Here is a 27,429-nt window from a genome sequence, read left to right on the forward strand (position 1 = left end):
CGCAACAAGTGAAAATGAACAAATTACTCTTACTGTCATTCTCTTTATAATGTTCAAAATATGAAATTAAAACCATTGAAATTTTGCCTATTTAAAAAATCTGAAATAATTAATTGCTTTTGTTTCATTCTAACAGCAGTTAGCTCTACTTGTTGCTCCACAGTATACAACCATCAGTTACATATGCAGTGGCCGAGTGTTAAAAAACACGTTCTGATCATGTCTCATGGTGTGAATAAAACACAGAAGCAAAAGTATTTCATGAAACCAGATTACAAAGATATTTATGTTTCAATGTGAGACATATTATTGATAATCATGATAAAATTACAGAAAACATGACTTGAAACACAATATTGATTAAAAAACCAAAGTTGGCGGTCTTCGTAAACAGAGAACAATAGGCACAAAATCTATAGCTTGTTGCCAACTAGGAGGTCATTTGGCATGCGAATGTCCTGGGTTAGAAAGATGGCAGAAATTGTCTTCATGTTATGGAGCATCTTGAGGAGTAACGTTTATCGTTTGATCAGGTCGAACCAACCTAAGACTCTGCACCTAGCACGGACTGGCGTATTTCATGCAAAATTCATAAAAGGCCATTATAAAGATGGCTATCTTCAAAAGTGGTATTCATATGTATAAATGACTGTGAAATTAAATTACAGCTATTGTAATTCACCACAACGAGAAGAAGGCAGGTTGCTGCTAGAGTCACTATCATCAGATAGTGATTATCATTAACACTGTAACAAAAGTGGCTGTGACCCAACATGCTGACAATGAAAATCTTGCTAACGACAGTAAATCTATCTTACAGGGTCAATAACTTTACACACAGTCGGTGCTTTCTGCTTTGTTCCAATGCTGGCTTTGAGCAGGAGTGTGATGCACTTTTCGCAAAAATCTGTATAAAAATCAATATTAAAGGTCGTAATAATGTCAAAGGCCTCCCAGGGGCTCTGCCTTATAGTAGGAACCTTCAGTTCTGGCTGGTTTGTGTGTTTCGTTGAAGTCGAGAGCTGTGCCAGCAGTAGCATAGCCAAGACTGGTCTCGACTGAGAAGCCAGACAAAGTGTGCCCCACAACATAGGCCAGGGGGAGGGCTGTAGTGGCATAGTGAAGCCAGCTTCCCTAGAGGAGTAAACCTAATACAAATCATGGTCTTTCAGGTTGGGTGTTGGGCTAATAACCCCACACTGTAGGAAAAAGAATATTATGGAAATTAGAATTTGTACCCATAAATGAAATTACGTGAGACTCAGACTAAGAGGGAAATTTAGGAATCTATCAATAGTAAATGCACATGCACCAACAGAGGAAAAAGAGGCTATAATAAAAGAACAGATCTACAAAGACTTGGAAAAAGTATGCTGAGTAGTACCTAAATATGACCTGATGCTAGTAACAGGACATTTTAATGCAAAAATAGAGAGGAATGGGTATCAATATGGGGTTCCTGGAAAATATTCACTACATGAAGAAAACAGTGAGAATGGAGACTTATTAGCCCATTCACAGAAAGGAATAATACGGTTATTAAAAGTACATACTTCCCACACAAAAGGATCCATTTGTGTACTTGGAAGTCTGCAGTCAATGGAGTAGTCAATCAGATTGATCATATTGTAGTGACTGCATCAATTATAGATGTATGGAGCTGCAGAGGACCAAACTGTGACTCAGACTATTTTGTGATAAAATCAGTTTTGAGACAGAAAAAGCCATTAATAAATGACAACAGAGCATGAAAGATGAACTGGAATACTCACAAACTGAAAATTCCCAATGAAATAAAAAGCAGTAGTGCAAAGCAGAAAGTTGAGCAATGAAGAGACTACAGCAGGATTGAAAAAGCCAATAAAGATGCTTCAGAAGAAATAATAGGGATAAGAAGAAACAGAAGAACCCAGGACTGGTTTGATGAAGATTGAAGGTCAGCAATAGAGGAAAAGAACAGGGCAAGAATATGTGTGTTACAGAGAGAAACCTGAAATAATGTGGTACTATATATAGAATCAAGGACAACAGCTAACATACTGTGCAAGAGAAAGAAAAGAGAGTGGACAAAGAAGAAATTTCAAGAACTAGAAGAGTTAAAGAAACAAAGTGAAATAAGAAAGTTCTTTCACACTGTAGGCAAATTAGGGAGCAGATTACAGCCAAAAATAATGACATGCTGCAATAGAGATGGGAAAATAATAAGGGAGGAAGAACAGATAATGGGAGGATGGGCAGAGTATTGTAGGCAAATTAGGGAGCAGATTCCAGCAAAAAATAATGGTATGTTCCAGTAAAGATGGGAAAATGATAAGGGAGGAAGAACAGATAATGGGAAGATGGGCAGAGTATTTCAAAGATACACTAAATACCAGCAAAAAAGATGAAGAGACAGCTGCACACAAGAAAAGAGTGGAGCTGGAAGCAGACAGTGATGTCAATGAGACAAAAAAGCCATCACTACAAGAGGTCTTTCAGGATGTGCACAAGATGAAAAACAATTAAGTCCCTGGGGAAGACAGTATAATCCCTGAATTAATAAAAACTGATGGAGAGGCTGTAATAAAGGAACAGCACTCATTAATATCAGATATATAGAAAATGGAAACTAACCCAGATAATTGGAAAACTGGAATAATAATCCCCATTTATAAGAAAACAGCATATGAAAACTATGGAGATATAACACTTCTAAGCGCAGCTTATAAGATCTACACAAGTATATTAAACAAAAGGATACAGAACTGCAAAGGAGTCATACTAGTGGAATATCAATGTGGTTTTCAACCAGACATAGGAACAACAGATAAATATTTGTGATAAGACAAATGACGGAAAAGTTATATGAATATGATATAGATCTGCATTTCCTATTCATTGACTTCAAACAACCCTTTTGTTATAACTTCAAGTTGAACAAATATATTTCAAGGTCGACGCAATACATGAAAGTCACAGATCAAGTAAACAGAGTAAGACGTGTGTCACTTTAACAGTCAAATCATAACTGAGTCTGAGTCTAGTGGCCGCTGGCTGGCCGCTTAGATGGTGCTGCTGCTGCTGCATGGCAGGCAGACAGCGCCGCATGTAGAGGACGCGCATAACTGCGCAGCGGCACTTTGAAATATCGGCGAGTCACAACACTTTTCCCCTCTTTGAAGTTTTTGCACAGGTCTTGATGGAGGTGGCCTGTAGATTGCTGACGTCCATAGGTATTGTTTGACTGGCTGTAAAGTCTTGAGGTGGAGGCTTCCAGTACAGACGGAAGTGTCCCCGATGATAACGGGTCAAGATGACAGGAGATGTGGGGGTCGAATCTGCTGGGGCCCCGTGCACCAATCTGCCCATTGTGGCAAGTCCGGTTGTTATAACAGGAGACATAGGCGATGTGTTGGCGTCCGCAGGAGAAGGAGGCAAGTAGAGTTGCTCCGACAGATGGTGGTCATCTGGTTCCTGCATGGGCACATCTCCTGTTGGCGTCAGTTCTTGTGCTGGCTACGATATGACGGTGAGGGTACTGCGTTGTGAGTAATGAGAGATTCCAGGATCCCGAGCGTCAGGTAGAGCCAAAGGTGGTGTTGCGGCATCTGGAACAGGCCTTGCCGGCACATGAGGCTGAAGCTGGTCTGAATGATGCACTGCAACAAGCGTGTCCCTCTGGATTTCATACAGGCGTCAGCCACAGTGTCATAAGATGTGGCCAGGACTCCATTTTGGCTGCCTGCCATATCCCCGTATCCATACAGGCTCGCCAGCGGTGAACCAGCCAAGCGAAGGCACCCATGGCCGTGAGGTGGAAGACCACAGAAGATGAAGTAGTGTGCAGGGCTGTCGGCCATGTAAGAGCCCATGGGGGTGAAATGGTAAGAAGCGGTGCGAGAAATTTCAAAAGACTGAGCGATGGATAGGACTTCATCTAGATTCAGATTTGCCAACTGAAGGGCACGTTACCTAACTTCTTTGTTGGACACCAACCAGATAATAGCGTCCCGTACCATGGAATCAGCGTAGGATTCTTTGTGAACGTCAGTAACAAATTGACACTTTCTACTGAGGCTGTGAAGTTCAGCAGCCCAAGCGCAATAGGATTGATTCGGTTGTTTTTGACAACAATAAAAGGAAACAGGAGAGGCTACCACATGTGTATGCTTTTGAAAATAAACGGACAGAAGTGAGTACATTTCAGCAAAGGACAAAGACGCAGGATCTTTCAAAGGAGCAAACTGCAACAAACTTATACATTTGAGGTGAAATCCATGAAAGGAACAGAGACTTACATGTTTGGTCGTCCACGACATGAAATGCCAAGAAATGTTGCCGAAGACATTTTTCGTAATCAGACCAGTCTTCCGCCGTCTCGTCGTAAGGAGGAAAAGGAGGTAGAGACAATGACGAGAGACGCCCCGCATTTGATGCCGTGACAATATCACGAATCGCATTTGTGAGAAGCATTTGCTGTTCTATGAGACCTTGCAATAGTTGCTCTAAAGTAGCCATGGAAACACGTGGGTCAACGATGAAAAAGAAAAAGTCACTACCTCGTCACCAATTGTTATAACTTCAAGTTGAACAAATAAATTTCAAGGACGACGCAACACATGAAAGTCACAGATCAAGTAAACAGAGTAAGATGTGTGTCACTTTAACAGTCAAATCATATCTGAGTCTGAGTCTAGTGGCCACTGGCTGGCTCGCCGCTTAGGTGGCGCTGCTGCTGCATGGCTGGCAGACAGCGCTGCATGTAGAGGACGCACGTAACTGCGCGGCGGCACTTAGGAAGATTGGTGAGTCACAACACCTTTGACAGTGCAAACTGGCAAGAACTGTACAGAACACTGGAAGAATTTGGCATATGTGCTAAACTAATAAGACTAATCAAAATGACAATGACAGAGACAAGAGCAAAAGTAAATGCCTTCCACTGTCCTATTCAATATAGCCTTGCATAGTGTACTAAATAAAATCAACAAAAGAGGCACCATATTTATGAAAACTACCTGGATGTGTACATACACTGATACCTTGCTATATAGTAGGAAGAAATATCAATACACTCCAAGAAACATACCAGGCAATGGAAAGAGAAGCGTTCAAAATTGGCCTCATAGTAAATGAAAACAAAACAACATATATGATAATGTCACAACTGGGGCCAGAAGAACCCCTAAGGACTTAAACATCAATGGGAAATGCTTCAAAGGGGTATCCTCTTTTAACTATTTGGGAGCCCTAATAATAAGTGATAACAGTATTGGAAAGGCTATAAGGGAAAGAATACAAACAGGAAACAGAGCTTGCTTTGCAAAGATGCATCTTTGTGGAAACAGCTTTGTTACAAGAAAAACAAAACTACTGAAATATAACTCCCTAGTCTGCCCAGTTTTCACAAATGGGTCAGAGGTATGGACATTAACAGAACATCAAAAAAATGAATTAAGAACCTTTGAGTGGAAAATACCACTCAAAATCTATAATCCAATAAGTGAGGAAGAAGGCTGGAGAATACACTACTATCCACATTACAAGTATTAATACGATGTAGGGACATAGTAAAATTTGTGAAATCACAGCTAATACAAAGACTACGATACATGAAGAGAATGGCGTAGAATAGAATTCCAAAGACAATGATGAAAGGTGTGATTCATTCAGCTGGTGGTGTAATAGTCCAGGTGTGGAAAAGAGCAGCAAACAACTGAGAAATGTGGATGAAAATTGTTGAAGAAGCCAAGGCTGATTGAGAGAACAGAACTTCTGTTGTGAATGACCAAAATGAACATAAAAAGTGGGACAACGTAAAATACGGGGGTGTGGGGGGGGGGGGGGGGGGGGTGGTAGCAAGGTGGTACACAAATGTGAACTGGCTGGTTAGTATTTCTCCAATGGCAGCACTTTCAGCCAAGAATCCACAGCAGACTAAAGTGGCATGGTTTTGCCATTGGGCAGCAATGTCTTTATTTGCTCAAGTTTTTATGTTTTGTCAACTTCTCAAGAAGCTCTGCCTGCCAGAACTGTAAGGTTTAAAATCTTTGGCTTGCGGGGGTGGTAGCTAGTATCTTTCACCACTTGCTCAGCATTCTGAGCAAGTGCTCTTGTATGAAAATACCTGCTTGCATTATGGTGCCTGGACTTTCCTCTCTGTGATATCATCCTGCTGATCAATGTGGGAACAGTTAATCACCACAGTGGAGCTGCACCACGATCATCCCTCCTTCCTTTGACAAATCTGGTCCCCAGATTTTGGCCTATGAGTACTTACATTCTTGGACAAAAAAATATAATTTTCTCCACTTTTCCTGACTCTAATTTAGTTTAAATAATGTACTACACTGGTGGTCTGTTAATCTAAATTCTACTTTGAAACATCTCAGAAAAAGTTAGTAAAATAGCCTAATGAAATTGTCTATTCTTCACAAATACCTTAACAAATATTTAACAGCAAATGGTGGCACACAATTAATTTCCTATGCTCTGCATTCCTCATTGTTTATCAGGTTGTTTCTTAATTCACTAATTTGGTGTGTCATCCAGAACTTTGTCTTCTCAACAATAGTTTGCTTTACATTTTCTCAGACACCACATCCTTAAAACTATCCTTGTACTAAATCCATATATGGCACTACCACAAACAACATACTGAGTGATAGTTCCACTTATTTCACTTAGTAAAAACTTATTACAGCTGACTATTTTTTTCAATACTAAACTTCCTCATACCTTCGTTCACCAAAACCAGCTTCCTTATTGCGTGAAATTAATCTTGATGATTTCGTACACAGTTTACTTGTTCTGTTCCTCTTCACAGGAGAATCTTGCTGTGGTGTTTCATGGAAAGCAGTTTCTTTTGTCTGAAACAATACCTCCCTGAGTGAGACAGTGCACTGACAAGGAACAATTACTTGAAATATTCTCTTACAAACCATAGCTGCATTTCCAATTTCATCAACTTCATTCTGAACTTCATGCACCCAGTTCCAAAAGGATTCAGCCTAATTGGTCCTATAATTAGTCTTACAAGTGTGTTTCTCCTTCCTTCTGTTCCTTCCTTGCCCCCTTCCCCCTCCTCTTCCCTCCATCGCCACTTCTGAGGAGGTGCACCAACACAGGTTGTAAAGGATCTGCATCCTTCAGAAATAAATGTGTATGTACCAGTATGTTACCCACAACATTTACAACTCAGTTAACAATATCAGTAACTTCTTGTGCACTCTTTGCAGTACTTACAACAAAATTAGACAGCAGTTCCACTTTGCATGATGCAAAAATCACTGGTACATTCACTTCCCTGTACCTCTGGCCCATACTGTACAGCCTCTACACAATACCTATTATCAGCCAGAGGGGTAGATACTACTGCACCTAAATCAATATCAGCCATGTTGTTATTGACACCCTCATTTATTTCAGTACAGAACAGTTTCACTTCACATGGCACTACAGGTGATTTAAACTCAACATTTTTACAGGATGCTGGAGCTGATAATTCTGCATTGCTCTCTCAAATGTCTACAGCATTACAACTTTGTGCACCAACTTAACTCGCACAATTTACTCATTTTGCCTTACTTTCTGCTTCTGCAGAGGTATCCCTTTTTTTGCCCTCTCAATACTTCACATAAACATAGTATAAATTATTAGTTGATAACCATAGAGGTACCTGTTTTCAAACCACCAATACTCAAATTCACATTGCCATTTTTTCTGCACTCTCTGGAGTAACTCCAAAATGCAAAGTCAAATTATTTTCCTCCTGAACCTTTACTTACTGTTCTATATCTGCTTTGTCTGCTCATACGGTCTTTTTTTAATTTTTTTAATTTTTTCAAAGATATAGTTGCACTGTCTGCTAGCAGTTGTGCTGTTTAGCCTGTTAAACTTTGTAATGTTTCCTCCAGGACAGCTGCTTGCATCTCATTAGCTGTAAATAACTCTTCTCTACCATTAAGAGGCCAGAAAAAAAAACAAGTTCACTCACTATACTCATAGTGTTGAAACTGCAAACTGAAGCCAGTAATCGTGTCACAGCTGGAGCGTCATTTGACAAACAGCAACTGTTGACATTTCATAACTTCTGACATCAAAATGTGGAGGTATCAGAACCCAACTCTTCCCTCAAAAACAGCAGTTTTTGCCATTACGGCAATCACTTCTGATGCCAAAATTTTGGGATCAGGACATGATCGCAATGGCAGCAGGAGAACTGGCTGATGGCAAATCAGAATGGAGCACCATCACCATGCCTGAATGTGCGCTGAAAGGGTGGTAGTGACTGTAATCATGAAGCAATCTGTCAGTAAAACAACCCTAGTTATAACAGTTCTTCATCCAGGTCAATGGTAACAATGGTGCTGTAGATGGAGGGAAGGTCATTGGCCTCAGTGACAGAAGTGTCCATGGGTGCATGGTGTGTTGGTGTTAGCAGTTTGCTTGCCCAGCAGGCAATGCATGTGGGAAGCTGCTGCTGCTGACACCTTTGCGGCCATAAAAACCTGTTGCAAGCACCGTACCATTAGTGATAGATAACTATGGCAGCTCCTCATGGCTCGGCTGCTCCATGATCACAGTGACAACACACTGGGATAGATGGCATTTAAATGTCGGAACCTGGCACATCGAGGATGATGACATTTGTCTACCCCAGGTGATGGTCAGTGACAGTGTAGGCCTACACAGGCCAGATGCCAGCAACAGCGCAGCTAGGCAGGATTAAATGCATGGCCCACCAAGAAGGTGGCTGGTAACAGTAGGTAGTCATTTAGCAGCTGACCCATCAGAGCAAGGGTACCAAGTTGACTGCATGCTGCCCTCAGCTCAGGAAGGAGCCTGCAGCTATTGGTGGCAAAGTCCACGGATGGAGGATGGCAACATCATCTTGTGCTCACAAGTGGTCCCCCTCTCATAGTCATTGGCTGGCATAGGCTGCCTTGCACAACATGTTGTTGATACTGGCTGGTTAGTATTTCTCCAATGACAGCACTTCTACCCTGGAATTAACAGCAGGCTACAATGGCAGGAAAGCACCATTGTGTGGCAACGACTTCATTTGCCTCAGTTTTATTGTTTAGTCAACTATTCCACAAGTCCTGCCAAAGCTGTAGTATTTCACAGGTTGAGATTTCAGGGCTGCTGGCTGGTACCTTACATTTTATCAGTATCCTAAATGAGTGCACTAGCTCTTTGAGTATGCCTCGCATAATGGTGTCTGAACTTCAGACTGGTGACCGCTACCCTCTCTATGATGCTGTCCAGCTAATCAATGCAGGAACAATTTATCACCCCGGAGGAGTCATGGCCCAGTAGCTGGGTAATTTTAATCCTGAACAGTGTGGATTGTTTTCACAGAATGCTATTTTGTGGCTGATGACATAATTGTTTTCTTTATTTCTACTATTTTACTCATGCAGAACAGAATATATGTTGAGTATAGCATTTTAACAAGCAATAAACCTTTTAGAATATACATGCTTATTATGCTCAGTACATCAGCTTTTGAAAACAAGCCACAGCAAGATTCCTTGTGTTTATCTCTATACATGATCCTTATAGTCCTTTTTTTTTTTTTTTTTGAACAATCAGTAACTTATTGAGAATTATTTGGTTGTTGCTCCCCAAAGTTTGATTCCCATAGTTCATGTGTGAGGAAAATAAAGTATTTTATGGAATCTTTAGAATAACAATATCTTTGCAAAATTTTCTAATCACAGTGATTCTTAGATAGCTTACATGCTTAAGAGTCAATAAGTATGCCCTGTTTCACACTGCTTTGAACTGTTAAACCAAGTACTTTTACACTAAATTCATTTCTTTTACCACTCCACTGCCTACATACGTCTTAATTTCCTCATTGAATCTCCTGGGACAAGAGAGGAATGTTTTCAAAGAGGGAAATATATACAGCCATAAAGAATTATGACCAAGGAAGGCAGCACAATGGACAGAGTAAGTGGAGAAATACTAAAAATCATGGGTTGCAGCATTGTTTGTCATACATAAGATTCCTATTTGATATCTACATAAATAATAGTGTGCTCCCAGATGTAGGGAATGAGTAGTAATTCCTATATACAAGGGAAAATAGCAAGGGACAATAGCAAAAACTACAACATATGAGGCCTACCTGAACTTTAAGTAAAATACTTCAAAGGACTGTAGTAAATATATTCGAGAGTATATGCAGGACTAAGGTGGTGATGTAGGAGCCAGCATGAATTCAGAATAGGACTTTCACATGAGTCACAGCTAACTGAATTTCAGCAGGCTGTATCAAAAGTGAATGACAGGAGTGCGCAGCTTGATTGTATAGCCATTGATCCCTCCAAACCTCTGGAGAAGATAAAGAAGAGAATATCCACAAGACAGAAACATCTAGAGGTGGGTGGAAAGCTACACATCAAATGTAGCAATGATAGAGAGAGAGATACCACAAGGAAGTAAATGAAGACCACTGTTGTTCCTAATTTACGTCAGTAATATTGGAGATAGGGTAAACTTAAATTTAAGATGTTTTTTTGCTGATGACATAGAACTCATTAGAAATTGCTTCCTGAGAAATGGGATGTTGGCACACGTACTGGTTACTTTGTCAGATATAAGGTGTGCTTTGACATGTGACTTGAGCTTGTAAAATTACATTGCGGACAAAGCTCAGTCAGGGTATACAAGAATAATGGTCCAAGTCCAGTTTGGAACATGCTGAGAAAATTAAATTTTAAACTTTGTGGACTGTTATCAGGTTTTTAGATTTCCCCCCTAAATTCATGCTTACTTTATATCTTATAGCATGGCATAATGACCACTTACAGTAGTGCAGTACAACAAAGAAAAAATGTATTGCACAACAATACACAAAACTTGCAAAGTAAAAATGATCTAAGTCCAGTCATAAATGACTTTAAAAGCTTAAAAATTATTCCTTTTTCTGAATATTACTATGAATGTATCACTTTTATACTTGATGCACAGGACATATTCAATAAAGCAATCTTTTATCTTAACATAATAGTAGATCTACTTGCAATGATGCAATATGACAGTGAAAACAATTAATATAGCATACACTGAACTAATTTTGCAAGGTAACAATTATTACAAAAGTCCTTACAATACTTGAATGAATTTAAAAGCAGAGAAACTATTGTTGGGCTTTGTATATGGCAGCGCACTTGTTAGCTAATAATATGAAAGAAGTAACATTTATTTATACTACTATATAAACAACTGGAAAAACTCTACGTCCATAGTTAAATGCATTTGTAATATTATGAAACATTACCTCACTCATCTTCATCATGGATTTTGCCAGCTGATAATCAACTAAAATACTGTTGAGCTTCTGGGCCACAAAACTGCTTCAAAATTTGCAAATCACCATACTTTGATTTCAGGATGCCAAGAAGCTGTAGACAACTGTGCAGAGATAGGAAGTTCTCTAATTCTTGGAGTTGAGGAGCATCAGTGATCTTGTAGGTTTTATATGGACAAACATATGGCCATTGCAAGTGGGCCAGTTTATCATTCTGCATCACGAGGGACTGTGTGATAGGTCTTTGACTGAAAGGACATTCTTCTTGAAACTTTCACTCAGAAACTGTCACCACTGAAGAAAAAGGTTGTAGGTGGTGGAGAGCACGCGTGGTAATTATAACAATAAATAATCACTCGCAGTCTCGTCACTTACTACAAAAACTTCTATTCTCACAGTGTATGCACAATGCATGCAGCACAGAGAGTGCACTACAGAAAACTGATTGGGCAAAGATACAGTTGTTCTTGCTGCAGTGGGGCAGTGATACTATTGTGGGTTAGAGCCAATGGTTCTACATCCAGACAAGGTCTTGCCTACAGTCCACTATAACAAAGGGTCCTGGAAGTCTTCTTGAATTTTTATTACTTGAGACCAGTCATTTGGCATTTTGCATGTTGTCTTTGTGATCACTAGGCAATATTTTTGTCACATTCAAGGTAGAAATGACCCTTCACTGAAAAAGTTATGTGGATGTAGTCAAACCTTCCTTTAGCAGGCACCAATAAATGACAGAAATGAAAAGAACTGTAGTTTTTGTTCTGTATTGAGCAATAATCACAGAATACATGGAGTTCACATGTACTGCTGGATATGGCATTAGTACCACAATGCCATAGCATAGACTAAATTTCATTTGAACCTTTGTTTGAAATGGTTTGATTGTAGGTATAGAACGTGGGCTTTCCTGTAGCAAGACAATGTCCATTAAATGAGCAAAATGACAGTTGCCATTGGTAGTAAACTCCACCTCTTCAGATATTGGGAAATGGTGGATTTTTCTGATAATTCATAGTTGCACCTCTGTTTTCAATTTTTCCACACATCTGCCATTCGGTCTGCTTAATTTCATAAAACTTGTCAACCACTCTTTTGTGTAGTTCATTTTGACCATAAAACCATTTTCTCTTCTTAATCAGATCCTGCAGAGTCCTTGGGTAGCCAAAACGTATGTTATATTTTGTCACAAAAATTAAATAATATTCGTAGGATACTGGACTGTCCATGAATTTGTTCAAGTATATCTGATGCAACTTGTTGACATTAACATCTTCAGATCAATAGTTTCTCACTGTCATGGAAGCTGTAATGGCAGGATGCCCTTTGAACAATTGTGTATGTACATGAACTCTGATTCCAGGAGTGCTAGTTCTGCAAGGTTCACAGGAGAGCTTCTGTGAAGTTTGGAAGGTAGAAGATGAGGTACTACCAGAATTGGAGCTGTGAGTATGGATCGTGACTCGTGCTTAGGTAGCTCAGTTGGTAGTGCACTTGCCCCAAAAAGCAAAGGTCCCAAGTTCAAGTCTCGGTTCAGCACACAACTCTGATTGCTGTTACACTCTTAAGTTTGTGGGGTCCATTACCATGTTTACCCCTGGTCTCAGCATGTGCTTTCCCTGTAGTGACATGGGAACATTTCACAGTGATTGGGCATCAGTGTGCATCTGATGAGTTGATGAGCTTGAAGAAACAAATCCAAGAAAATATATTCTTGGAGGTTATAAGCCATGCACTATAGTTGGTTCCTTCTAAGCAGCAGAATCACAAAATACAAAATATCTGTTTACATATCTCATACAGAGAATCACATGGAAAAAAGTGTTAAATATTGGTTTTGATGTTGAGTGAGGTAGGGAGGGGGGGGGGGGGGGGGAGTGAGAGACAGGGAAGGGGAGGGGGGGGGGGGGGAAATCTTGTGCTATATAACAAGTCAATCATGTGCAGTGCCTTCAGACACTTTAATAAATGTGCTATACAACAAGTCAATCATGTACAGTGCCTTCAGACACTTTAATAAATGTTTTACTTTGCCACAAACACAAAAAGAAACAGTAGTACACATGTTCCAGACTCATGTGTCATCCCTCCACCAAGAATTGGGAAAAATTTTCTCACAAACACTTTTATGAACATGTAGACCAACACATGCACAACCATTCCATAAAGACATGGGAACAAGCTTTTCTTCCTGGAAATAAACATCACCACAACTTGTGTAGACCCACAATTGCAACATTTTACAATAAAGTCTGTTAGTGGTTATCTTGGCAAAGCCACAGAGGCAGGATGAAGAGGAAGGGATTATCAGACAATCAGTAACAATCGATCAATTGATGAACCAATAATCATTTGATTTATATATCAATTGATGTTGACAAAATTATCCTGACTAGGTAGGAGTTCAAACAGGTGCATTGAGAGAGGGGAACAGCAACACAGTCCTTACTTTCCTACTCCATCTTCCCTCTTCATCTTTGTTTTCCATCATCTGCAAAGCAGGTAGCTTTAACTTAAGTCTGACAGTACTGGAAGTTTGGTCTCAAAGGTATGTACTGGCCAGTCATTTTGCATATTTTTAATATATGCTGTAAACATCATTTCATTTTAATTCTAGAGACTGCAACAGTTGCAAAAGAAGGCAGAACTTATTCTGGAGTTGACAACTCTTTGCCGCAAATATGAGCTGCAAGAGGAGAAAGTGGTACCATTTCAAAAATCTTCAGTAGAAGTTCCAGATGCTACAGGACAAGAGATGCAAAGGGCTATGATAATGGAGCAGTTACAGGGGGTGAGTGAACAAATATTAATAGTCAGTAGGCAAGTGTAGATGAGGATTTCATTTTTTATCACACTCTGATAAAAGATAATCAGAAATAGTATTTTAGAAATGACGATGTCAAACATCACTTCACGCACTGTTAAGTGCACTCCTCTAGAGAAGGGAACAATCTTCCTTCTGACAGCAACATAGAAATAAAGGCATGAATCAGAGAGGAGACCCACAACACAGGAACATATTTCTTCTGATTGCTAGACATTAGCAAAGAAAGACACAACAAGCAGCTAATGGACAAAGATTTTAGTCAGGAGAGAAACAAGAGTCAATTCTTGTAACCACTGCAACTGCACTGATTTTTCAGTTGTCTTCTTCCTTTATTAGGAAGAGATTTGAAAGATTCAATATTCAATGATCACTTACAAATATAAATATTAGGATGAATCAAAAAGTAATGCCTCCTGTGTGATAAAAAATTAATAATGAATAAGCATTTGTACACATTTGTGCTATCATAGAACCCAGGCATCTAAATCAGTTTGGAAGAGATTCAGATTTTGCTTTTTGATCAATGATTTTAAAGCTGTTTTAACTTATCCATGGAAAATGTGTATGGGGACACTGTAATGGATGTCAGCAACGTTCAGTGTTGGGTGGCAGACAACATTTGTAACAGATGCAAATTGAGGTCATTGTGATGAAATGACTTGAGAACACAGATGCATTAGAGTTCATGATCAACAGCAAAACCTATACAACCATACATAAGAAACTTAAAGAGCAAAACCCTGAATTTTTCCAAACTGGTTTTGTTGCATGGGTTCAATAAAAGCACAAATGTGTATAAATGCATTGTGACTATGTCGAATGATAGTGTTGTTCAGGGCAGTTCAGGCTATGACCTGTACTAATTCCGCTATTGCGCATTCATTATTAAAATTTTTATGACACAGGAGTCATTACTCTTTGATCCACCCTCATATGAATTTCCTATGCCAGTATGTGTATTCTCTTCTTTACATTTATAAACAACTAGAATCTCCATATGTTGTTGTTGTTGTGGTCTTCAGTCCTGAGACTGGTTTGATGCAGCTCTCCATGCTACTCTATCCTGTGCAAGCTTCTTCATCTCCCAGTACCTACTGCAACCTACATCCTTCTGAATCTGCTTGGTGTATTCATCTCTTGGTCTCCCTCTACGATTTTTACCCTCCACGCTGCCCTTCAATACTAAATTGGTGATTCCTTGATGCCTCAGAACATGTCCTACCAACCAATCCCTTCCTCTAGTCAAATTGTGCCACAAGCTTCTCTTCTCCCCAATCCCATTCAGCACCTCCTCATTAGTTATGTGATCTACCCATCTAATCTTCAACATTCTTCTGTAACACCACATTTTGAAAGCTTCTATTCTCTTCTTGTCTAAACTATTTATCGTCCATGTTTCACTTCCATACATGGCTACACTCCATACAAATACTTTCAGAAATGACTTCCTGACACTTAAATCTATACTCGATGTTAACAAATTTCTCTTCTTCAGAAACGTTTTCCTCGCCATTGCCAGTCTACATTTTATATCCTCTCTACTTCAACCATCATCAGTTATTTTGCTCCCCAAATAGCAAAACTTCTTTACTACTTCAAGTGTCTCATTTCCTAATCTAATTCCCTCAGCATCACCCAACTTAATTCGACTACATTCCATTATCCTCGTTATGCTCTTGTTGATGTTCATCTTATATCCTCCCTTCAAGACACTATCCATTCCATTCACCTGCTCTTCCAAGTCCTTTGCTGTCTCTGACAGAATTACAATGTCATCGGCGAACCTCAAAGTTTTTATTTCTTCTCCATGGATTTTAATACCTCCTACGAATTTTTCTTTTGTTTCCTTCACTGCTTGCTCAATATACAGATTGAATAACACCGAGGAGAGGCTGCAACCCTGTCTCACTCCCTTCCCAACCACTGCTTCCCTTTCATGCCCCTCAAATTTCTATACAAATTGTAAATAGCCTTTCGCTCCCTATATTTTACCCCGGCCACCTTCAGAATTTGAAAGAGAGTATTCCAGTCAACATTGTCGAAAGCTTTCTCTAAGTCTATAAATGCTAGAAACGTAGGTTTGCCTTTCTTTAATCTAGCTTCTAAGATAAGCTGTACAGTCAGTATTGCCTCACGTGTTCCAATATTTCTACAGAATCCAAACTGATATTCCCCAAGGTCAGCTTCTACTAGTTTTTCCATTCGTCTGTAAAGAATTCGTGTTAGTATTTTGCAGCCATGACTTATTAAACTGATAGTTCAGTAATTTTCACATCTGTCAACACCTGCTTTCTTTGGGATTGGAATTATTATATTTTTCTTGAAGTCTGAGGGTATTTCGCCTGTCTCATACATCTTGCTCACCAGATGGTTGAGTTTTGTCAGGACTGGCTCTCCCAAGGCAATCAGCAGTTCTAATGGAATGTTGTCTACTCCAGGGGCCTTGTTTCGACTTAGGTCTTTCAGTGCTCTGTCAAACTCTTCACGCAGTATCGTATCTCCTATTTCATCTTCATCTACATCCTCTTCCATCTCCATAATATTGTCCTCAAGTACATTGCCCTTGTATAGACCCTCTATATACTCCTTCCACCTTTCTGCTTTCCCTTCTTTGCTTAGAACTGGGTTTCCATCTGAGCTCTTGATATTCATACAAGTGATTCTCTTTTCTCAAAGGGTCTCTTTAATTTTCCTGTAGGCAGTATCTATCTTACCCCTAGTGAGACAAGCCTCTACATCCTTAATTTATCCTCTAGCCATCCCTGCTTAGCCATTTTGCACTTCCTGTCGATCTCACTTTTGAGACGTTTGTATTCCTTTTTGCCTGCTTCAATTAGTGCATTTTTATATTTTCTCCTTTCATCAATTAAATTCAATATTTCTTCTGTTACCCAAGGATTTCAACTAGCCCTCGTCTTTCTACCTACTTGAGCCTCGGCTGCCTTCACTACTTCATCCCTCAAAGCTACCCATTCTTCTTCTACTGTATTTCTTTCCCCCATTTCAGCCATTTGTTCCCTTACGCTCTCCCTAAAACTCTGTACAACCTCTGGTTTAGTCAGTTTATCCAGGTCCCATCTCCTTAAATTCCTACCTTTTTGCAGTTTCTTCAGTTTTAATCTACCTCAATATATATTTCTATAATAGAGGGAAACATTCCATGGGGGAAAAAATATATATAAAAACAAAGATGATGTGACTTACCGAACAAAAGCGCTGGCAGGTTGATAGGAACACAAACAAACACAAACATACACACAAAATTCTAGCTTTCGCAACCAACGGTTGCCTCATCAGGTAAGAGGGAAGGAGAGGGAAAGACGAAAGGATGTGGGTTTTAAGGGGGAGGGTAAGGATTCATTCCAATCCCGGGAGCGGAAAGACTTACCTTAGGGGGAAAAAAGTGTCAGGTATACACTCGCACACACACACATATCCATCCACACATACAGACACAAGCAGACGTATTTATAAATACGTCTGCTTGTGTCTGTATGTGTGGATGGATATGTGTGTGTGTGCGAGTGTATACCTGACCCTTTTTTCCCCCTAAGGTAAGTCTTTCCGCTCCCAGGATTGGAATGACTCCTTACCTTCCCCCTTAAAACCTTCTTTAAATACGTCTGCTTGTGTCTGTATGTGCGGATGGATATGTGTGTGTGTGTGTGCGAGTGTATACCTGACCCTTTTTTCCCCCTAAGGTAAGTCTTTCCGCTCCCGGGATTGGAATGACTCCTTACCCTCTCCCTTAAAACCCACATCCTTTCGTCTTTCCCTCTCCTTCCGTCTTTCCTGATGAGGCAACTGTTGGTTGTGAAAGCTAGAATTTTGTGTGTATGTTTGTGTTTGTTTGTGTTCCTATTGACCTGCCAGCGCTTTTGTTCGGTAAGTCACATCATCTTTGTTTTTATCAATATATATTTCTTAATAGAATGTGTTGCAATCACTGAAATGGTAGAGAGATGAAAATAGATAAGAAACAATCTTTATTTAAGAAAATCTACCATGAAGTCACTCAAACTCAGATGTATTTTTAACACTGTACACCTGTCATTTAGTTGTTTGTCTTGTATTATTTACACATCTATTAAAATTTTTTATCTGGACAACATGGGAATTTTTAATGGGAATTGATTTCTCTTAACACTTTTCCCTGTTCAGATTTTGAATTAATCATTTTTATTGCAAAATATAAATGATTACATTCACAAATACACTGTTTAAATTCTTTTTCCAATGGTAAACTAATATTACATGAAAAATTTCACAGACGAGTGACACTCTTACTCTGATGGATCATTTCTGGCAAAAAGTTGCAAAGGTGCAAATGCGTCACACAGAGCTACAGCTGGTCCACAATCAACTCCAGGAAGAGAACAGAGAACTGAGACAAGCACTGTGCAATTATCTTCAAGAACTTGCTCCTCACAAGGAAGTACAGCTTCCATTCTAACCTGCACTAACATTCTTGTTCAGATATAAATGCACTGTCAATAACAACAAGAGCATATTCTAAATTATTGGATCATGATATGCAATCATTTTTATGTGTGTTTCTCTCTTCATTTTTTTCCAATCTGATATCTATCATACAGAATAAAATTAGCACTATGAATGAAAACTGTGTATTCTATTCTCATGCAAATTCCACAATTCCACTATTTCGACTATGATGCAGTGCTATGGGTTTATTTATGACATTCATTTATTTACTGCATTTTAATCATATATATAGTATAATATATTTTATGTTATCAGACATTTAATTTAAAATCTAGTGTTTTGAGTGAAAAATTATTCAAGTTTAGTAGGAAAATGTCCAGTCATGGGGATAGCTGTATACATGTCTGAGGAAATATGGAATTCCGTAGTGTAACAAAATATAATAATGTGAAAAAGATGTAGAACTCTCTACAATTGAAATGCTAAAGCAATGGAAAAATACAGTTATTGTTTGTGGAAATAGGTTACCAGATGAAGACAAACAGTTTTGTACTCGCATGAAGTTAACTTTTGGAAGACATTAACTCGATCAAGAAAAATATTACTGTATCTGGTGACTTAATACTGATTTCTGAAATATTCAGATATCACATTATAGATTCACTAAGCTCAATCAACATAAGCCCAGCTGTAACTTAACTATTGTAGCCCTTACTTTCAGGCCAGTATCTTTCATTGAAAACAAATAATTTTCTGTAACAAGCGATTAAAATTTTCTGTAGGCCTTCAAAACAAAACAAAAAATAGTTTTTGATCAAAATAATATAAGCAGGAGTGCCTCGTTGAAATTGATATAATTTTAACCACTACAGGTTTGTTTTGCATGCATGTGGAAAGTATAATAATGAGAAACGTACCAAGGGCACTCCCGTCCTGTCCCCCCACCTCTCCTCCCCTCCCCTCCCCTCCCCTCCCCACCCCAGCCTTCAGGGAAAGATGATGTAGTCTGAAGTAACCAAGTAATACACAAAACTGATGCAAGTAATGCAAATATTGCTTTAGTCACATCCATACATAACAAGACAAAAGACGTGTACAAAAGGTGTAACATGAGCAATACACAGAACAACTGATGTGAGTAGTACAACTAAAAGAACATAGTGAGGGTGACCCAGCACTGCTTCATGTTTATATAGGTGAGAGTCTGTGGTAGACAGCATGTTCTCTGTCTGGCTCTGAGTGGCTGGCCCATGCTCATACAGTTGGCAGCTGATTTAAGTACACACACACACACACACACTGCGGCACTACACTTGGTGCACTCACTCTCACTTGCACTAGTAGCAGAGTACAGTGAAAAGGGCACCCAGGTGGTGGAGGAGATGCCGGCAGCCCAATAACACACACATCCATTGGATCTGGAGTGATGGCAGCTGATGCCAATGGTGGGGGCAGGCAGGACAATATGCTGGGCAGGCACTGGAGCTTTTTTTTTTCCATCAGTCTACTGACTGGTTTGATGCGGCCCGCCACAAATTCCTTTCCTGTGCTAACCTCTTCATCTCAGAGTAGCACTTGCAACCTACGTCCTCAATTATTTGCTTGACGTATTCCAATCTCTGTCTTCCTCTACAGTTTTTGCCCTCTACAACTGCCTCTAGTACCATGGAAGTCATTCCCTCATGTCTTAGCAGATGTCCTATCATCCTGTCCCTTCTCCTTATCTGTGTTTTCCACATATTCCTTTCCTCTCCGATTCTGCGTATAACCTCCTCATTCCTTACCTTATCAGTCCACCTAATTTTCAACATTCGTCTATAGCACCACATCTCAAATGCTTCGATTCTCTTCTGTTCCAGTTTTCCCACAGTCCATGTTTCACTAGCATACAATGCTGTACTCCAGACGTACATCCTCAGAAATTTCTTCCTCAAATTAAGGCCGGTATTTGATATTAGTAGACTTATCTTGGCCAGAAATGCCTTTTTTGCCATAGCGAGTCTGCTTTTGATGTCCTCCTTGCTCCATCCGTCATTGGTTATTTTACTGCCTAGGTAGCAGAATTCCTTGACTTCATTGACTTCGTGACCATCAATCCTTATGTTAAGTTTCTCGCTGTTCTCATTTCTACTACTTCTCATTACCTTCGTCTTTCTCCGATTTACTCTCAAACCATACTGTGTACTCATTAGACTGCTCATTCCGTTCAGCAGTCCATTTAATTCTTCTTCACTTTCACTCAGGATAGCAATGTCATCAGCGAATCGTATCATTGATATCCTTTCACCTTGTATTTTAATTCCACTCCTGAACCTTTCTTTTATTTCCATCATTGCTTCCTCAATGTACAGATTGAAGAGTAGGGGCGAAAGGCTACAGCCTTGTCTTACACCCTTCTTAATACGAGCACTTCGTTCTTGATCGTCCATTCTTACTATTCCCTCTTGGTTGTTGTACATATTGTATATGACCCATCTCTCCCTATAGCTTACCCCCACTTTTTTCAGAATCTCGAACAGCTTGCACCATTTTATATTGTCGAACACTTTTTCCAGGTCGACAAATCCTATGAAAGTGTCTTGATTTTTCTTTAGCCTTGCTTCCATTATTAGCCATAACATCAGAATTGCCCCTCTCGTCCCTTTACTTTTCCTAAAGCCAAACTGATCCTCACCTAGCGCATTCTCAATTTTCTTTTCCATTCTTCTGTATATTATTCTTGTAAGCAGCTTCGATGCATGAGCTGTTAAGCTGATTGTGCGATAATTCTCGCACTTGTCAGCTCTTGCCGTCTTCGGAATTGTGCGGATGATGCTTTTCCGAAAGTCAGATGGTATATCGCCAGACTCATATATTCTACACACCAACGTGAATAGTCGTTTTGTTGCCACTTCCCCCAATGAGTTTAGAAATTCTGATGGAATGTTATCTATCCCTTCTGCCCTATCTGACTGTAAGTCCTCCAAAGCTCTTTTAAATTCCGATTCTAATACTGGATCCCCTATCTCTTCTAAATCAACTCCTGTTTCTTCTTCTATCACATCAGACAAATCTTCACCCTCATAGAGGCTTTCAATGTATTCTTTCCACCTATCTGCTCTCTCCTCTGCATTTAACAATGGAATTCCCGTTGCACTCTTAATGTTACCACCGTTGCTTTTAATGTCACCAAAGGTTGTTTTGACTTTCCTGTATGCTGAGTCTGTCCTTCCGACAATCATATCTTTTTCAATGTCTTCACATTTTTCCTGCAGCCATTTCACCTTAGCTTCCCTGCACTTCCTATTTATTTCATTCCTCAGCGACTTGTATTTCTGTATTCCTGATTTTCCCGGAACATGTTTGTACTTCCTCCTTTCATCAATCAACTGAAGTATTTCTTCTGTTACCCATGGTTTCTTCGCAGTTACCTACTTTGTACCTATGTTTTCCTTCCCAACTTCTGTGATGGCCCTTTTTAGAGATGTCCATTCCTCTTCAACTGTGCTGCCTACTGCGCTATTCCTTATTGCTGTATCTATAGTGTTAGAGAACTTCAAATGTATCTCGTCATTCCTTAGTACTTCCGTATCCCACTTCTTTGCGTATTGATTCTTCCTGACTAATGTCTTGAACTTCAGCCTACTCTTCATCACTACTATATTGTGATCTGAGTCTATATCTGCTCCTGGGTACGCCTTACAATCCAGTATCTGATTTCAGAATCTCTATCTGACCATGATGTAGTCTAATTGACATCCTCCCATATCTCCCGGCCTTTTCCAAGTATACCTCCTCCACTTGTGATTCTTGAATAGGGTATTCACTATTACTAGCTGAAACTTGTTACAGAACTCAATTAGTCTTTCTCCTCTTTCATTCCTTGTCCCAAGCCCATATTCTCCTGTAACCTTTTCTTCTACTCCTTCCCCTAGAACTGCATTCCAGTCGCCCATGACTATTAGATTTTCATCCCCCTTTACATACTGCATTACCCTTTCAATATCCTCATACACTTTCTCTATCTGTTCATCTTCAGCTTGCGACGTCGGCATGTGTACCTGAACTATCGTTGTCGGTGTTGGTCTGCTGTCGATTCTGATTAGAACAACCCGGTCACTGAACTGTTCACAGTAACACACCCTCTGCCCTACCTTCCTATTCATAACGAATCCTACACCTGTTATACCATTTTCTGCTGCTGTTGGTATTACCCGATACTCATATGACCAGAAATCCTTGTCTTCCTTCCACTTCACTTCACTGACCCCTACTATATCTAGATTGAGCCTTTGCATTTCCCTTTTCAGATTTTCTAGTTTCCCTACCACGTTCAAGCTTCTGACATTCCATGCCCTGACTCGTAGAACATTATCCTTTCGTTGATTATTCAATCTTTTTCTCATGGTAACCTCCCCCTTGGCAGTCCCCTCCCAGAGATCTGAATGGGGTACTATTCCATAATCTTTTGCCAATGGAGAGCATCATGACACTTCTTCAATTACAGGCCACATGTCGTGTGGATACACATTACGTGTCTTTAATGCAGTGGTTTCCATTGCCTTCTGCATCCTCATGTCGTTGATCATTGCTGATTCTTCCAACTTTAGGGGCAATGTCCCACCCCTAGGACAAGAGAGTGCCCTGAACCTCTATCCACTCCTCCACCCTCTTTGACAAGGCCGTTGGCAGAATGAGGCTGACTTCTTATGCCAGAAGTCTTCGGCCGCCAATGCTGATTATTTATCAAAATTTAGGCAGTGGCAGGGATCGAACCTGGGGCCGAAGACGTGTTGATTATGAATCAAAGACGCTACCCCTAGACCACGGTAGACCGCTGGAGCATAGAGCCAGAATTTGTGGAGACAAGGGCATGTCGGAGGGCAGTGGGTCAATGCAGCACCCGATGAGAGCACCAAGGAGGAGGGTGCCATTACGATCTTTGTGTTATCATCAGCCGGCAGGTCCCAGTGCAGAGGATATGGGGCTGGATCCACTGGTGATGATGACTGAGACAATATGGCGAGGGGGCCAGTGGAAGCAGCTTGGCTGGAAAAGCAAACTGCATCAATGGACCCCAGGTCAAAGGTGGACAGGCACCTGGTGCCAGGAAATTGTAGCTCCAGGGTGCTGCACATGGAGGAAAGAGCCAATGGGATGGAGGCACCTCCACAGTGGGCAATGATGAGCTCGAGATGGAGGGTAGTGGGGTGGACTGCAGCGACGGGCGCTGCACCCATGAATTAACAGCTTCCAGCAACAAGCAGGAGCACAACTGATCAATGTGGCATGTCAACAGCCTGTAGACTGTATGCACGGTACAAAGACGGAGACCCTGGTGGCAGACAGCAGTGGCTTTTATCTACTTGTGCTGGTGACCAAACCCTTGTGCCCACTCCAGCAATCCTAACATGAAGTGACTGGATGAACTTAACTGCAGCAGGCGCTGTGCATGCTGCAGATGGTGGAGGAGTGTCTATGGTTACCGGCTGTGAAGCATCTCAGCCAGGCTCTGCTCCCCCATAGGCATGAAGCAATATGTGCTCAGAAAATGGAAAAGGGCGTCATCTGGCAAAGAATCCACAGCAAAATTTTAATTTGGGACTTGAATTTATGCACTAGTCATTCCACCTCACCATTTGATTAAGGGTGGAATGGTGGATCTGTAACATGACAAATGCTGTGACAGGAACAAAACAATTGAAAGGTGTGAGAAACGAACTGGGGTGCTTTATTGAAAACTAAGGGACAAGGTAACCCCTCAACAGAAAAAACACTCAAAAGTGTATGAATTGTAACCTTCCCTGACATCAATACACACCAGATAATGTAAGGAAATGAGAAAATGTATCCACAACCTAGACCAATAGGAATTCAAGCCTACATGAATGCGTTCCCATTGCTGTGATGGAGTAGGCCAGAGGGACAGAACCATCCTGGCAGCTGCCTGTTGTCAGGAATACCACTCACATGCTGTGACAAAACAGAAAATTTCACTATCAACCCCTGGATAAAAATGTGTCTCTTAGGTAACAGTTTGTGTGCAAAACTCCCCAATGGCCCTGGTGGCAAAAGCATAGAAGATCATACAGTAACACTGTGGGAATGACTACTCTGGGAGAGAGGTCTTCTGTAGAAAACAGCAAAACACCATCAAAAACAGAGTCGATACCATAAGAAAAAATAGTTGCACCGGGGAGTCTGAAGCCCAACCCAACAGTTCATCTTCTCAGCCCTTTAGCACAAATCAAAGCACCTGGCGAACAACAGGTTTGGTGACAATGGCAGCTGCTATGCACGAGCTCGTAATTGGGGAGTGAGGTCTGCATTCCAATATCAAGATGGAAGCAAAGCTATTCTTGATGATCAAAGTTAGGATCAGGACCCACAGGAAGGAAAGACAAGGCATCTGCAGTGGCATGTTTAGGCATAGGTCGCAAATGTATTTCATAATTGTAGTGAAACAAGAAGAGCACCCAGCATTGTAAATAGTATGCTGCCTTGTCAGGAAAGGAAGTGCGAGTATGCCAAGAGCCTTTTTTTCCATCTGAGAGTAACATTAGTGGGCCAGAATGAGAGATTTAGAGGCAAAAGTAACTGGTCATTCATAGCCATTAGCATATTGGTGCACTAGGAGGACCATGCTGAGGCTGTACTGTTACCAAAACTATATGCTAGTCAGGAGAGAACATAGCTAAACAAGGGACCAAGAGTAATTTGGTTTTCAATATTTGAAAAGTACGTTCACAATCTGGATTCCAGCAAAATGGTACATTCTTGCATAACAATGAGTGGGTCAAATTGGCTGCCCAACTCCCTCCCCCGCAGGAATTTATGGTAGTTGGCTATCTTCCCTAGGAAGGCCTCAAAGCTCTTTCATGGCCGAAGGGTTAGGTGTAGACATAACAGCAAAGATGTATTCTGGCAGAGGGTGAAACGCATTACGTGACACCTTGAACCCCAAATAAACAATATAAGGTTGAAAAAATTGACATTTTGTGAGGTTCCTAAGGACTGTAAGACAAACAACAAAGTGCACAAATTTTTCGGCAATCAACTGTGGAGGAGCCCATGACAACAATATCATCCCAATAGTTAATGCAACCCAGGACAGGCATGGTCAGGTGCTGTAAAAATCATGGGAAAATAGTAGGGGCAGTAGCCACATCAAAAGGAAGGCAAATATATTGACAGAGACCAAAAGGAGTATTCAAAACCAGAACTCTCTGAGACTCTTCATCCACAGGAACATGCAGATATGCTTCAGACAAATCAATTTTCTAAAGGTACTGGACACACAGTATTTTCACCAACAGTCCCTCCTCGCATGGGAGAGAATACATATCTAAGATCGACTACGTGTTGACAGTAATACTGAAGTTACTATAGGGGTGTAAGGCCATATGCCAAATAAATAAATGCTATAAATAAAATAGAAAGAAACATTCTACATGGGAAAAATATATTAAAAACAAAGATTCCATGACTTATCAAACGGGAAAGCGCTGGTAGAGAGGCACAATAAAAAAGCACGCGCACACACACACACACACACACACACACACACACAAAATTTCGAGCTTTTGCAACCCCCGGTTTCTTCGTCAGGAAAGAGGGAAGGAGAGGGAAAGACGAAACGATGTGGGTTTTCAGGGACAGGGTAAGGAGTCATTCCAATCCCGGGAGCGGAAAGACTTACCTTAGGGGAAAAAAAGGACGGGTATACACTCGCACACACACACACATATCCATCCACACATATACAGACACAAGCAGACATATTTAAAGGCAAAGAGTTTGGGCAGAGATGTCAGTCGAGGCAGAAGTGCACAGGCAAAGATGTTGTTGAATGACAGGTGAGGTATGAGTGGCGGCAACTTGAAATTAGTGGAGATTGAAGCCTGGTGGATAACGGGAAGAGAGGATATATTGAAGGGCAAGTTCCCACCTCCGGAGTTCGGATAGGTTGGTGTTAGTGGGGAGTATCCAGATAACCCAGGCGGTGTAACACTGTGCCAAGATGTGCTGGCCGTGCACCAAGGCATGTTTAGCCACAGGGTGATCCTCATTACCAACAAACACTGTCTGCCTGTGTCCATTCATGCGAATGGACAGTTTGTTGCTGGTCATTCCCACATAGAAAGCGTCACAGTGTAGGCAGGTCAGTTGGTAAATCACGTGGGTGCTTTCACACGTGGCTCTGCCTTTGATCGTGTACACCTTCCAGGTTACAGGACTGGAGTAGGTGGTGGTGGGAGGGTGCATTGGACAGGTTTTACACTGGGGGTGGTTACAAGGGTAGGAGCCAGAGGGTAGGGAAGGTGGTTTGGGGATTTCATATGGATGAACCAAGATGTTACGAAGGTTAGGTGGACGGCGGAAAGACACTCTTGGTGGAGTGGGGAGGATTTCATGAAGGATGGATCTCATTTCGGGGCAGGATTTGAGGTAGCCATATCCCTGCTGGAGAGCGACATTCAGAGTCTGATACAGTCCCGGGAAGTATCCTGTCACAAGTGGGGCACTTTTGGGGTTCTTCTGTGAGAGGTTCTGGATTTGAGGGGATGAGGAAGTGGCTCTGGTTATTTGCTTCTGTACCAGGTCAGGAGGGTAGTTGCGGGATGCGAAAGCTGTTATCAGGTTGTTGGTGTAATGGTTCAGGGATTCAGGACTGGAGCAGACTCGTTTGCCACGAAGGCCTAGGCTGTAGGGAAGGGACCGTTTGATATGGAATGGGTGGCAGCTGTCATAATGGAGGTACTGTTGCTTGTTGGTGGGTTTGATGTGGATGGATGTGTGAAGCTGGCCATTGGACAGATGGGGGTCAACGTCAAGGAAAGTGGCATGGGATTTGGAGTAGGACTAGGTGAATCTGATGGAA

General features: G+C 40.8%; 1 protein-coding gene across 1 annotated transcript in view; it reads left to right on the forward strand.

Annotated features, from left to right (window-relative positions):
* Positions 1–18,579, forward strand: part of LOC124545590 (dynein regulatory complex subunit 2-like) — a 123,188-nt gene extending 104,609 nt beyond the window's left edge. Inside the window, exons 7-8 of the mRNA XM_047124537.1 lie at positions 13,917–14,090; positions 18,397–18,579. Of these exons, the coding sequence (XP_046980493.1) occupies positions 13,917–14,090; positions 18,397–18,579 (357 nt within the window). The remainder of the gene's footprint in view (positions 1–13,916; positions 14,091–18,396) is intronic.
* The last annotated feature ends 8,850 nt before the right edge of the window (positions 18,580–27,429 follow it).

This window comes from Schistocerca americana, chromosome 8, assembly GCF_021461395.2.
Source record: "Schistocerca americana isolate TAMUIC-IGC-003095 chromosome 8, iqSchAmer2.1, whole genome shotgun sequence".
In the NCBI taxonomy this organism is placed as follows: domain Eukaryota; kingdom Metazoa; phylum Arthropoda; class Insecta; order Orthoptera; family Acrididae; genus Schistocerca; species Schistocerca americana.